The sequence below is a fragment of the Apteryx mantelli genome, chromosome 22 (assembly GCF_036417845.1).
Source record: "Apteryx mantelli isolate bAptMan1 chromosome 22, bAptMan1.hap1, whole genome shotgun sequence".
NCBI lineage: Eukaryota > Metazoa > Chordata > Aves > Apterygiformes > Apterygidae > Apteryx > Apteryx mantelli.
The window spans coordinates 5,808,882-5,822,177 of record NC_089999.1 but is presented as its reverse complement, the minus strand read 5'-3'; the positions used below and the strand labels follow the sequence as shown (position 1 = coordinate 5,822,177).

The following is a 13,296-nucleotide window of genomic DNA, read 5'->3' as shown; positions in this document are numbered from 1 at the left end:
GCAGTGTATTGAAACACCTCGGAGCCCATGGTGTTAGTGACTTTTTTATTAGATGTGATTGAGAGGAGGAGTGTGGACTGGACAGAGCTTCCTTTCCTAACACCTGCCATCTGCAATGCTGGAAAGCTGGGAATGGTCACAGAGCTCTCCAGTTGTCCAAGCCACTCGTGGCACTGTGTCTGCCACTGAAATCTGGGGGAGCTTCTTCACGTTGTCCCAACCTGGAAATAAATTGAGCAATACAAGATAGCTGGAGAGGTTCTTTAGCCGAGTTTCTGTATGTATTTATTTTCTTTCCCCTTCTTCTTTGCAGTACGTGGTCATTCCAACACGCCGTGCGACCGCAGTGGCCTTGCAGAGTTTCACCTCACACCTCCTGGGAGATGCTGGCAGTCCTTATCTGATTGGATTTGTAAGTGTTCACAGTGGGTTTTGGCAGGGTTGTTTGCCCATGTCTGTTTTTATTTACTAACTGCTTGTCTAAAATGCCAAGTTAAGCCATGCTGGGAAGGGCAGGTCTGTATTTATTGGCAGAATGGGAATCAGATGGTTCGCAGCAGTGCAACTTTCTTGCATGGTTATGTTATCTGTGGGCTACAGTTCAAACTTGGAAGGACCACTTTGGGAGGCGAAGTGAGCTTCTAAATCTTTTTAGCCTAGAGCATTTGTAAAGTTTATAGAGAAGAGTGGTGGCTTTTGTGGTGTGGACGTAGGTCCATTAGGAATTAGACTGGAAGAGAGCAGTGTGTTTAACTATGTATCTGGTCTCATAAGGCAAATATTTCCTTGAGAGTAACAACATGCAGCTGTTCTGATCTGCTGGTATTTTAAACCTGCTCTATGTTGTTATAAATGATGGTACAAGGTCCATGGCAGGATAGATGTATGTGTTTTGTTTTTATTAGTAATATTCCTTTCTATTGCTGCTGTACTTGTTGGCTTTGGTCTGATTAAAGACTGCTCTTAGTCAAGCACAATCCTAGCATGGAGCAAAACAACAGACCCTGCTCCAAAAGCTGCCATCAGAAAACATTCCCTGCTGAAAATATAAACCTTGAGAAATGTAGTGAGGAAAAGAAATCTGATATATTGAGACAATTTCTTTCCCAGCACCTTTCTGTTGAGTTTGATTCACTGAGAATGTGCTTCAGCATTTATAATATACAGTAACCTCCATGTAAAACCCAAAGTGGCACCACTGCTCTTGTGACTGAAGGTGCAACAGTTTTCTAGTGAGCTAACTGGGATCTTAATTTAGCCCGGCACCCGGCAAGCATGACTGATGTGCTCTTCCGGCTGAGTACTGCTGTGCAGCATGGCTGCTGCGTTTCTCTGCTGTGCCACTTTTACTTTTTTTTTTTTTTAAACAAACATTTCTCTTCTGCTCATCTCAGAGATGTTGGGCACCTATTTCACCACTGAAGGAGGTTGCAAATGACACATTATATACATGTGTGTGTGTGTGTGTGTATACATATATACGTGAAGAGAGAGATGCAGATAAGACTGAATGGACCAAGGAACTGAGAAATATCCCCAGAGAATCAATATGTATAACTCAGCTTAGTCTTTATTTACTTCAATGCCGTGGGCACCCCAGGAGAAATGATCTTATTTTAGAAAATATTGGAAAGCGGCGAGAGCGAGCGACTCGCTGGGAGAGCCTGCTCTGCGCAGGGGGGCAGCCCGGGGAAGGGAGAGGATGTCAAGGAGGGGGATGAGACAAGCAGGCTGGCGCGCTGCGAGCGCGGGCGGCAGGCGGCGAGAGGCAGGCGGGGTGGTCTCGGGTGACTCCCTCGCCTGTTCTTCCTTTTCGTTACCGAAGAGAGATGTCCGGGAAGGGGGGGGGGGGCAGGACCCTCAATGATTGCAATTAATCTTGAAAGTTGCCTAGGGCTCTTTAGTGTCACAGATTAAAAAGGACTTTGGTTGTAGAAAATAATGTGCCTTGCCGTACTGGTGTTCAGAGACTAAGCGGCTTGTGAGTTACTTAAGGATGCCTGCCTGAAATATGTATAAGGCCAATTTAATTGGCTGCCCTGGGCTTTCTTTAGACTGGAAAAATATTAATTATGATTTTGAATTAGTCTTCTCTAATGCTGTAGTAGTTGGGCAGTTGTCATTGGGGAGGAGACTATCCAAGCCCAAGCCTCTGTGGAAGGGGACCAGGAGTGAAGCATTTACGGCACCAGCATCCAGTTCTGCTGCCTCTGGGCTGGCTCACGCTCCCATGCGATGACAGTTGAAAGGTCAACTAGAGCTTTCACATAACACCAAAAAGCAAATACTATTTAAAGTGAAAGGGCAAATGACTGGCTTCCTCACTAGATGTGAGATGAGCCAGCAAATTGTACTGTTAAAGTCTGCAGACTCCTGTCACTGGAATTGTCCAGCTGAGTTCCGGGATGGAGACCTTAACACAGGATAGAAATCTCACTCGGGCAGTTTAGACAAATGGTCTGGATTATACTAGGATTTTCAAGGCAGTCTATGGGAGTTAAGCAAGCAACTGCTGTTGGCTTTAAGTGAAATTTGGGCATCTAATTCCCCTAGTCCCTCTGGAAATCTTTAGCCTAAGGACATCAACTCAAATTGCTGTTACTCCAGAGTTACCATGTGGCAGGCCAAGGGCAGAGTGTAGGTCTGGAGAAAGGGAGGGAGAAGGCAGGATAGATCAAATGAACCTCAGTAACTGGCATGCTCAGCACCTAGTGAAGTTCAGCCTCTTGATCACTCGAGGTGTTTCCGTGACCCCCAAGATCTGCCATTTCTTTATTTCTTCTGACTGCTTACAAAATACCATCCATCTGAGACTCCTTCACTAAATGAGCAGTGTTTTGATTCAAATACGGCTGGAATCTTATATTGTTTTGGGGAGATCACAGTGAGATAATATCTAGTGGTGCTCTTAGTACAGATCCAGATACCCATGTCCTTGCAGAACTAAGCTGTCTCAGCCATTTGTCTCTGTATGTTTGCTGGGTACCAATAAATGTTGTATTGATCTTAAAATCCTTATATGGAACGCAGAAGGTATTTAACAGCTGCAGTCCTGTGTGTGGGAGTGCTTTTCTGTCTTATGGTGTGCCATAAGAGTTGAAGGTCAGACTCCGATTTTTCTATAGTCTCCCAAGTTCCAAATCTTGCAATGCAGTAACGTTCATGCTCTGCATTTATGCAGTTCCTTACAGTCACCCAAAGTGTCAAGTATGTGTTGCTGTTTGAAAGCTAAGTGGAAAGAAGCTTTATGTGTGGGTTTTTTCATGTCTCTTTTAAATATTGATAACTTTGATGGTGTTTTATTATGGTAAAAAGTCTTAAGATTGTCTTGCAAAGAAGCTAGGCAAATGCAGTTTTTAGGGTGGCAGCTGTAATTTGCTACCTGCCAAACACTGAGATCAATTACTATAAATCAGTGCTGCCTGTTCATTCATAAACAAGAAGCATTGCTGCAGTATTTCATTAGATGAGATAGCTTTTATTCCTAGATAGCTGTAACTTTTTCAAGACATTTGTGATAACTTGCAGAGTTTAAATAAATAATGTTTAATGACTTGGAGTATAACTCCATGCTTTGTTCTTGAGGCAGTCAGTGAGAACTTTCACCTGTTCAATGCATTACACCCAAATATCCTTAGTACTTTCCCATCTTTTGAAGGTCCCACTATGCAGACATGGTTGCTGAAGCACAAAACAGTTAAAAGAAATACCTCCAATCCTCCACAAATATAAAGGGTCAGATAAAGGTCTTCTAACTGCTCTTCCTGTGCCCTAATTCCTAGGCCACATTTCAAACTCAGAAGAGTTGTGCGGAGATAGCCAAGAGCAGAATTTTATATACAGTTAATACTTCACATGTTGGATCATAGCTCCAGTTCTTTGTACTATTAATTTTAGTTATATCTCTGCTGTCCTGTAGAATCAAATTATTAGAAGAAGTGCCAGTGGGTCTGTGCGTGTATGTGCATCTGTGCACACGCATACGTGTACCTGTCTTCCCTGCTCAGGGATTGCATTAATTCTTCACACAAACAGCAGTTTTCCTCCACTTACTGCTGTACTCTTTTGCTTCAGTCAAACCCAGTGCAGACAGTCATTTTTTGGTTTGAGGCCATGCCTTCATACTCTTCTTATTTTCTTTTCTTCCTCTGGGCCTGGTATTTGCTTCCTAGGTGAGCAGTGAAGTGCTCTCCTCCTCCATCCTTGCTCTGCTTCTGACTCTGATGAGAAACGGCACCTACTGCAGGCTTTGCTCTCTCTCCGTGTGCCAGGGAGTCTGCAGACACGTGCTGTCCTTGGTGCCTGGTGCTGTTGGCTCCGCTGTTATCTTGCTGCTTTATTAAATTTTCTCTTGACTCCCTGTCCAGCGGGTCTAGGGACCGAAACCTGCCTGTATCTGTTTGTCACCCGGCAGCATCAAGGTGTGAGGAATGGTGTTTTAAGTGCCAGTGATCACTGGTGCCTCCTACACCAGCACCTTTTGATGGGCTAAACGCTACTCCTGGTAGTCATGGGGGTGATACCTACCCATCCAGGCCCCCTCAGCTCCTGCTTCTTCAGCGTTACCTGAGGATCTCAACCTCCGGCCATGCCAGGCCAAGGAGAGTATGGCCAGACCTTGCAACTCCACGCTGCGAGGAGGCACCCAGATCACCCGTCTGTGTGCTGACGGTCCTGCAAAGGCTCTCTCCATCTGTCCCTCTCTAGTTAAGCACATGGCAACATGAGCCGAATTGCTGGGTCTCTCTGACAGCTTCTCTGACAGCTTCCTCTCAGCAGACCTGGGGCCGAAGGCTGTTCCCAGTGCTGCAGCACGCTGTTTTTCCTGGCAGCAGGGACCACAAGAGTCGGAACAGACGTCTGCTCTTTGAACAGTCTTCTTTTGAAAAAGAGGTCTGCGTGTGTGTGAGTGGCCTCACAATTGTAAGCAAATCTGAGCTGTTCTGTTTCGAAGGGGTTTTGTGCAACTCCTAATATTTCCTGGAAGAGTTTTAACGATAAGCCTATCACTTGTCACCCTCCACTTTTCTCCCTTCCTCAACTTTCTTGTGTGAGTAGGTTGATAAACTAGATCTAATGAGCCACTTAAATAGCAAGAATGCTAATGACTTTCCTTTAGCAAGTAGTTAGCAGAACAGTGTTAATTATCACCGGTGCAGAGTATCAGCAAGGCAGATCAGCATTTGATTAGGGGCATCCCAAGGAAAACTGTAGTAAATGCAGCAACTGAGATACTTCTTTAATGAAAGTTATAATTGGAGCCATAGATTTCACAGCCTTCTTGTCCTGGTTTGAGACAGCCTTTCAATGATTTACTTTCAAAGATATTTACCTACCAAGTAAATACTGAATATGTATAGAAAGCAGTTCTGTATGTAAAGAATTGTCTGTTTGAGGAAGCTGAATTCATGTATTATGGTTTAAAATTTGTATAGTACAGTTTAAAATGCTATGGCTACTCTACAGGAGATCTGTGGACATGCTTACTCTGGAGTAGCATTTTTTCCAGTTTAGCTGGCTAGATTAAAAAAGGCCACCAGGCTAAAATCTCGTTACCTGTTGGGTCTCAAATCCGCTGCTGTCTGACTTAAAAGCAGGGTAGCGCAGGAAAGCGAATCATTGCGATGCGATGCTGCAGTCTAGGCTTTTTGACCCTGTCTGACCTGTACAGCCTTACCCCAAATATGGTCTTTTGCATGCTTGTTAGTGAGCGTGTAGCACTGTGTCCTCTGCCAAAGCAGAGGGGGAGATGAGCTGCAGTTCTAAGAAGCAAAGCATATTCTGTAACAAAACTGTGCAAATTATTCCACTGCTGTTGTAGGACTTCAGGGAGGGTGCAGAGGAGTCTCTCTTGGTAGCTCCTGCAGCATGTTGGATTTCATGAAAGCCCCTCTGCCTCTGGCCCAGGACACTTTCCAGTGAGTGTCTCCAGGAGAGCTTGTTCATTTTTCAGGATTTGCTTCCTATGAGAGCAAAATTAAGTTTTCAGTGAGTGTTTCTTATAATGATTTATCAGATGCTGCTTCTCAAGAGCTGTCCCACCCCGCCACTGCTACTGCATTTGAAAGCTCAGCCTGGAAGTTTGTCTTTAGCCTGAATTCTTTCCCCATCATGTGATCACGGCCCCATGATGGCACTAAGCTCGTGGTGATGAGGATTAGTGGCTGGGGAAGCATTGCTGGGCCTATTTGATGAGGATTAGTGGCTGGGGAAGCATTACTGGGACTATTTCTATCACAAGTGACTTACTGTAGTATTCTAGTACACAGTTGTGTTCATATATATATTATATATTTATAATATGTACAAGCGTATATGTGATGCATCATCTCTGTTTCACCCATGTCAGCCTTTAGGCAGCATCTTCCATCACCTGATGGAGATAGTGGATGACACGTGAAACACATTCATGTTTTGATTCGTTAGCAAGTGCCAGCTGCTTGCCTGATGCTCTGGAGCCCAAGCAGGATCACTCCCCATCTAAAGGCTTTCCCCCACGGTCACGCTTGCATATGGCCCAGATTGTGGTGGTTTAAATGGACCTTGCCCTTGCAGTTTAACATCTCATGTACGTGTGTCAGGGTAGTAGTCTGTAGGAAAAGAGACCCCAGCCCTCACCCTTATTATCTGTTTTCTTAAGCAATAATTTTAACTTCAGGAATTCTCTGGTCCTGGCTGAGCTGAGTAATTAAAAGCCTTTTTCATAGTGCATGGAAAACCCAAATCTTTGATATGGCTGGCAGCTGCAAAAAAGGGGAGAATTAAGCACCTGGAGATCAATCCATATGGGATTTATCTCCTCATTGCAATGAGCTAACAAGCTTTCCACTTCTGCTGATTCAGCAACAGACAAGATTTAAATCTGCCCTAAAAAGCCAAATGACTTCCCATATATAAAATGCTCTTTGCCAAGGGTTCACAGTTTGTTCTTTTTTTTTTTTTTCCCTCCAGAGCTGCTGTGCACCCGTCATTTCCTGTGACTTTGGTAGAAATGTAGGTTCTGGGTATTTCTAAAAAATGGATTCTTAAAGCAAATAAAAGAATCTCATTAAAGAAAATCCAGTATCACCATACTGGACATGGAAAAAATACCACTAGTGGTCTGGCTGTGAGGATCTTGTGGGAATTCACATGAGCTCCATTCACTCTAAAGCTCTTAGAAATGGTTGTCAAAGGTGTCAACTTGGGTTCAGCATGGTCAGGAATACACTTCTTAATGACACACAAGATTAGCACAGCTTGATTCTATTTGGGCCGCAAGACCATTTTACCTCCATAGTACGTTGCTGCTACAGACTGCTGCCTTTTACTGAATGAAGGAATTTTTAAAGTAACAAGAATGGTCAGAAAATCATTGTTACTGTCTCTGAAGCGTTCCAAAACTCACTCTGAAAACTCAGCATTTCTGCTAAGAATAAACAAATGAACAATTTCCAGAGCTGATCTTTGTTCACCTCCAGTATTTCAAGGTATGTCCCATCTACTCTGTCTCTCCTCAGTGCACTAAAAATCTCCGATAAAGGGCTTTCTTCTCTGAGCTGTCAAGGAGCCTTCAAACTCCCAATGCGGATACAAAACCTTGGTGGTGCTCTGCGCCTTGCGGACTGAGGCGTCTGATTTCTGCAGCACGGTGGAAGGTGCAAGTCCTTCTTGCTGCTAAGCCACAAGCTTGCTCCAGTGAACAGCAACAGGGGAGAGGGTGACTGGCATCCGTCCCCTAGGAAATAGGAGTGCAGAAAGAAGCTGCTCCTCATGAGAAAACATGCACAGTTGCCTAGTGCCCTGTCTGCATAAGGAATGAGCTCCAGCAGTGTAAATCATCCTCATCCCAGCAGAACTGCAATTGCAGTTGGGACTGCTCTGCTAAAACAATTTCAGCGTAAAGTTCATGCTCCTACGGCAGTAACAGCAGTAGGTACAGACGAGGGTAACCTCAGGGACTGGCTTGCATCCTCTAACCAGAGGACCCAGAGCTCACGCATGGGCAGTGCAGCCCTGCAGCCCCACGCTGTGACTCCATTTCAGGAGAAGATCATCTGGTCTCATGAATTTTTCCATCTGGGACATTCAGTCCAAGAAGGGGGCTGTGCTGCAAGGAGAGATGTGTCTCCTAAGCCACCTCGCTGTGGACAGGGACACTGCTGAAGGGTGTGCTCCAAGCTGCGGTCCTGTGCCCCAGACCTTATTTCATCATGTAAGTGGGCACCCTCCAGCCCTACTCATTTAAGTACCGGTGCGCTATCATGTGAGCCACGTTCCTTGCTTCCACGTTGCCCAAGGCACAGGGGGTCTTGTGCTAGGACAGAAGAAAGTCAAATCTTCGAAATCCAGCAGACGTACAAAGTCCATCCATTAGGACTGCAAGTGGAAACCTTGATTGAGTCTCTTAATTTACTGCAGCTTTCTGCACCAGTTATTTAATGCAGTCTGCTAATCCTGGGCAGGAACGAGGGTGTAAGCAGAGGAGCCTGCGGCAGGGGAAGCAGTGCAGGAGTCTTTGCAATGGGCAATGCTGGGGCAAACTCAGGTTCCGGGCACAAATGCAAGATACTGATATTGTCACCAGCCAACTGGTAAATCTGGTTGTGATCTCAGGATGCAATTAAGATCAGCAGAGTTTTGGCTTTCTTCCTCATTGTCCAAACATGACAATGTTAAAAGTGAAATAACTTTTAGAAATAATTGCTCTTCTCCTTCTGCAGCTTTCAGAACTAATATAAAATAATGAGTTTTATTTCCTCTTTTTATAATGTGTTTCTCAAGCCATTTAACACAGCATAAATGTTTGTGCTCCCCCACAGGGCTGTGGAATTGCTTACTCTTCCTTTATAAAATCCCTTATTTTTGGTTTCTGATCTATGTTTGCATTCATATTTGATTTTGAAAAAATCCAAAGAAACCTGTTGCATGCATAAACAATTTGGTGTCACTGCAAGGTTACAAGGAGCAGTCTGTAAAGGAATCGTATTGAAGAGCCAGGGAGAACCTGGCCTGCATCAAATTGGTAACAAAATCAGATATTTGTGCCTAGATGCTGCATTGGAAATATCCATTTATGTAGCAAGATTTGTGCCCGAGAGGCAAAGTCAGAAATTTAGTAAAATCAAGCACTTGCAGAGGAATTGAGATGAGATGTAAGACTCAGCCATGAGCCAAGGTGGTTGAAAGGGGATGACTTCAAAGAGGATTTAACCATTGCTACCATTACATTGTCTAAGTAGGAAATCTGGTTAAGTTAACTGCTCGTGCCGTTCAGGAGGGAGGGTAACATGGGAACAAGCCATCTTTCTCCTACTTGAGCACATCTGAGCTTTTATTATATCAATAGCTCGTCCTGTGTTCCAAAAAACACAGCACAGGCTTCCAAAGCAAAGGCGATGAAGTTTCCTTTCTTTCCTGCATCGTCTTCTGAAATTAGACTGAGACGCAGTCGCTGAGAGTTTGGTTTTTTGGATCAGGCCCACTGGAGCTGTACTGTTCGTACTCCGGAAAGTGGACTTTTTCTCTAGCTGGACTCCATCCAGTTGGCTGCCATCTGCTGCCTGCAAGCCATTTGTATTCTGTTACAAAAATGCCATGAGTTAAAGTTTATTTAGCGAAGTCATTCTTCTTGGTCTGAGATCTGTGTTACGCAGTGAAGCAAAAGATGTGAGCTTTTAAAAAGTGAAGATGCTATCAAAGACTTTTGATTACACTGCGAAACAACAGCAGGGCCGCCTTATTGATTTTCCAGTTTCAAGTTTGGGGTAAAAGTTTTGAAGTCGTTTGCCACTTACCGATTAGCAGAAGGAAAGAAGGAATCCAAAACGTGAGTCAGCACTGAAGAGCTGGCCCTGACTGTGCATGTAAACCCCACTTTTTATTAGTCATGACAGAGAGAAGGTATCAAATATGACACTAGACCGTGTATTGCCAAATCATGGGGAGACAACTCAGAATGCAATCATTGAGAGGAGTCTGGAAAGGCAAAAATTTGGCAATGCAGAGCCGACCGTTTGGCGAACAGTATGTCATTCTTGGAACATATGTGTTTAATTATGTGCTGTGTCCTCTTGAGAGGAGGTGCCAAAGTTCCAGTCTTAGCAGGTGGCTTGTAACAGAGTGGAAAAGACAACAGGGAACGGTGACTGCATAAGTTAACAGCAAAAGCATATACATGAGACCCGGTAAAGATGGAGAAGAATTAAGAGATGCAGAGTTGGGTGAGGGAGTTGTATGAAACCTAGATTAGAAGTTTAGCTGGTTTGGTGGGAAGGATGGTACCTGGGATGGGAAAAAACACTGCTATTCCCAAATTGTGCACTTGGAGAATACGTTGAGTTAAAAATAACAAAATACAAACAAGATTTGTTGATACAGAAGATTGATACAATGCCTTAGAAGGAAAGGTGTGGGGAAAGCTGCACTGGAGGTTTTATTTGCTGGAGATTTTATATTTTCAAAGCTCTTTTTAGTCTGGGATGTCATGTCATCTGTAAGATAAAGCAATCAGGAGCGCATGCCTAGCTTTTCATCCTCTATTGCTGATTTATCATGTGAATTTGCTGAGTGATTTATTGTCTGGTCCTTTTGGAGGATAATTGTATCCATTCCCAATACTGAAAAGTGTTTTAAAATTTCTAGGTGAAAGATGCTTTGAAATGCAAAGCCTCAATTCTGGTTATTTCACACAGACGGGCTGATTCAATGCCCAATTTTGGTTCATAATAAAGAGTAAGGGAGATGTTGGGAACTAAGGTGTCTGGACACAAGAGAGAATAAATTATCAGCTGAGGTCCCCATCTCCTGAGTGCAGTTCTGCTGATTTCCTGAGGGTGCATTCTCTTCACATTCAAACCTTGTTGCCATTTTTTTAAGAAGTCTCTCAGACTAATAGCCACTGGATTTTGCCTTTCAGTCAAAAGACTTTTTTAACAATCAGTTCTCGCATGAAACTTGTTGATAATGCTCCTGTTTCTCTATCTTGTTATAGACTATGAAAAATGCTCTTTGAGAGGACAGGAACACTTCCTTAGCTCTATCCCAAGCGCTGAAATTTCCTCCTCCTCCTTTCTAGGGTAGGGAACGGAACAGAAGAGTCTGTCTAAAAACCTTAAATCCTTAATGTAAATACAGTGTCCCACTTCTGGGACAACCAGGGTACCAGTGTTTGTCCACTCCTCTCTACTGCAGATTTCTCCTTCATGAAAGACGGTCCTCTCCCCTTCTGTGCACAGATCGGTTCCACCACCACCCTCAGGCTGCCTGCTCCTCCTTTCCTTCACTGTGCCAGGTGCCAGGCTGAACGAGAAGAAGCATATTAAGACCCTGAGGCCACCATCGCTCCAAAGAGTGTCCCCACTACAGAGCCCTTAAAGCGCGCTCTGACCTGTTCACCTGAGTCCCCGCGAGCATCATCTTCCCATGACCTTCTGTTGTGCTTAGGCCTCTGCTGAGGCATCTCCTCACACACGTTTGCCTTCCAGGTCACCACAGTTGGCTGCAGGGCTGTGAATCGGTGATTTCTCCTGGGTGTTGAGATTTCCTCACTTCACTTAACTACCGTCTTTAGATTTAAGCCTCAAATGATGTTTTCTGCTTGTAGTTTGTGTCTAAGGCCACCTGTTTCATTAGCAATAACGTAGCTGTTTAGGGGTTGCTGTACAACCTTTAAATATTTCTAGAACTGATTTCTGCATGTGAACAGCTGTAGGATTTTATACTCCCTGTTGTCTTTTGGTATAAACTAGTGTTTCTGTCTCAACAAAAGGTCACAGCCAAAACCAGAGCTGGATAATTAAACACCCCATGTCTTGAGACTCATCCCCGCTATTGCTACCGTTCTGTTGGATTTGTAGAGAGTAACGTTGTTTGCTGGCCAGTGAATATTAAAATGTGATTGTTTTGTCTATGGAAAGTCATTAAATATTACTGTGTCTTAGCAAAAGCTTTTCATAATGGACTAAATACTGCAATCGCACATCACTTCTCTTTTGTGTCGATGCAAGCTTGTGTTCACTTTCATATAATTACATTATTTTGTTGTTGGAAGATGCAGGTCGCCTTAGCCCGTAAACTTAGTGGTGTGTGGCTCTTCGGTCTGCATGCAGCCACTATGCAGCAGGCCTGGTCTGGGACCAGGGGCACCTTCACATCTTGCACACAATTACACCTCCAAGTGCAGCAAGCTCATGAGGTTAGAGAGGGGAAGGAGGCCTGGGCCTCACGCACAAGGATAAAACCATGTTAGAGCTCCGTTTCTGCAAATCAGGTGGCATCTCAGGATTTTATGCTCTGTGAAAGAAATTTCCCCCTTCCCACCCAATACACAGGAATGGAATTTAACATCTTTTTCTGAAAGGTAGATGATGTGTAGGAGTAAGCAGGACTTAACAGAAATTGCCGAAGATTGATCGCTCCCTCGCCCAGCGAGCTCTGGCAGTGCGGTGTTGCCAGCACACTAGGAGGCCTGATCTGTACAGTGGGACTAGAAACCTGCTGATTCAGTCACTGAAGCAGCTAGGGAGGAGATGGAGAGGGCTGTGGGAAGAATAATAGATCAGGCCAGAAGAGTGCTAGGGAGAGGAGAGACCCTGCTGAGCTGCTCACAGCGGAAGCTGCCCAGGCTCCGGAGTGAAGGATAAAGGCATGCGCAAGGCTAAAGCATGCAAAGGACATTCAGCCTTTACTGAACAAACTGGTCCATTTTAAACTCTGTGCACGTGTTCTGTGGGCGGCCGTTCAGGGAAACGTGTTCTCTCACCTTTATTATGCCTCTTTTTCATCTAAGTGACTAATTTTTTTGCCCTTCTCTTCTAGATCTCAGACCTGATACGACAAAGCACAAAGGAGTCCCCGCTCTGGGAGTTCCTCAGCTTGGGGTATGCACTCATGCTCTGCCCGTTTGTCGTTGTCCTAGGAGGGATGTTTTTCCTGGCCACAGCCCTCTTCTTCCTAAGTGACCGAGCCAAAGCTGAACAACAGTGAGTAACCTGGCAATTGCACATGGGGAGGTACAGAAGCCTGTTCTCTCTCCTGAACGTTATGCTTGTACTCTTTTCCCGGGCTTTGGTCCTTCAGGTAAAGGATGTCAGGCTGTGTGTTAAGAACCTCAGCTCAGCGGAGTGCATGGTGCTGCACGAAGTGCTGGGGCTTGGGTCATGCTGGCTGGGCATCCTTTACAGGCTTCTGCTGCGGTGGATCTCAGTTGTTGGCTGTATGTCCCTGATGGGAGCATGTTATTTGAGATCACAGGCCCCTTCTACCCTCGCGTGGGCATGCCACAGGTCAGGCCACCTGCGGTTAGAGGTTGCTGTG

General features: G+C 44.7%; 1 protein-coding gene across 1 annotated transcript in view; it reads left to right on the top strand.

Moving 5' to 3' along the window:
* LOC106493356 (SPNS lysolipid transporter 2, sphingosine-1-phosphate) overlaps positions 1 to 13,296 on the top strand; it is a 145,682-nt gene that overhangs the window by 111,097 nt on the left and 21,289 nt on the right. The window contains exons 10-11 of the mRNA XM_067309655.1: positions 314 to 412; positions 12,799 to 12,962. Of these exons, the coding sequence (XP_067165756.1) occupies positions 314 to 412; positions 12,799 to 12,962 (263 nt within the window). The remainder of the gene's footprint in view (positions 1 to 313; positions 413 to 12,798; positions 12,963 to 13,296) is intronic.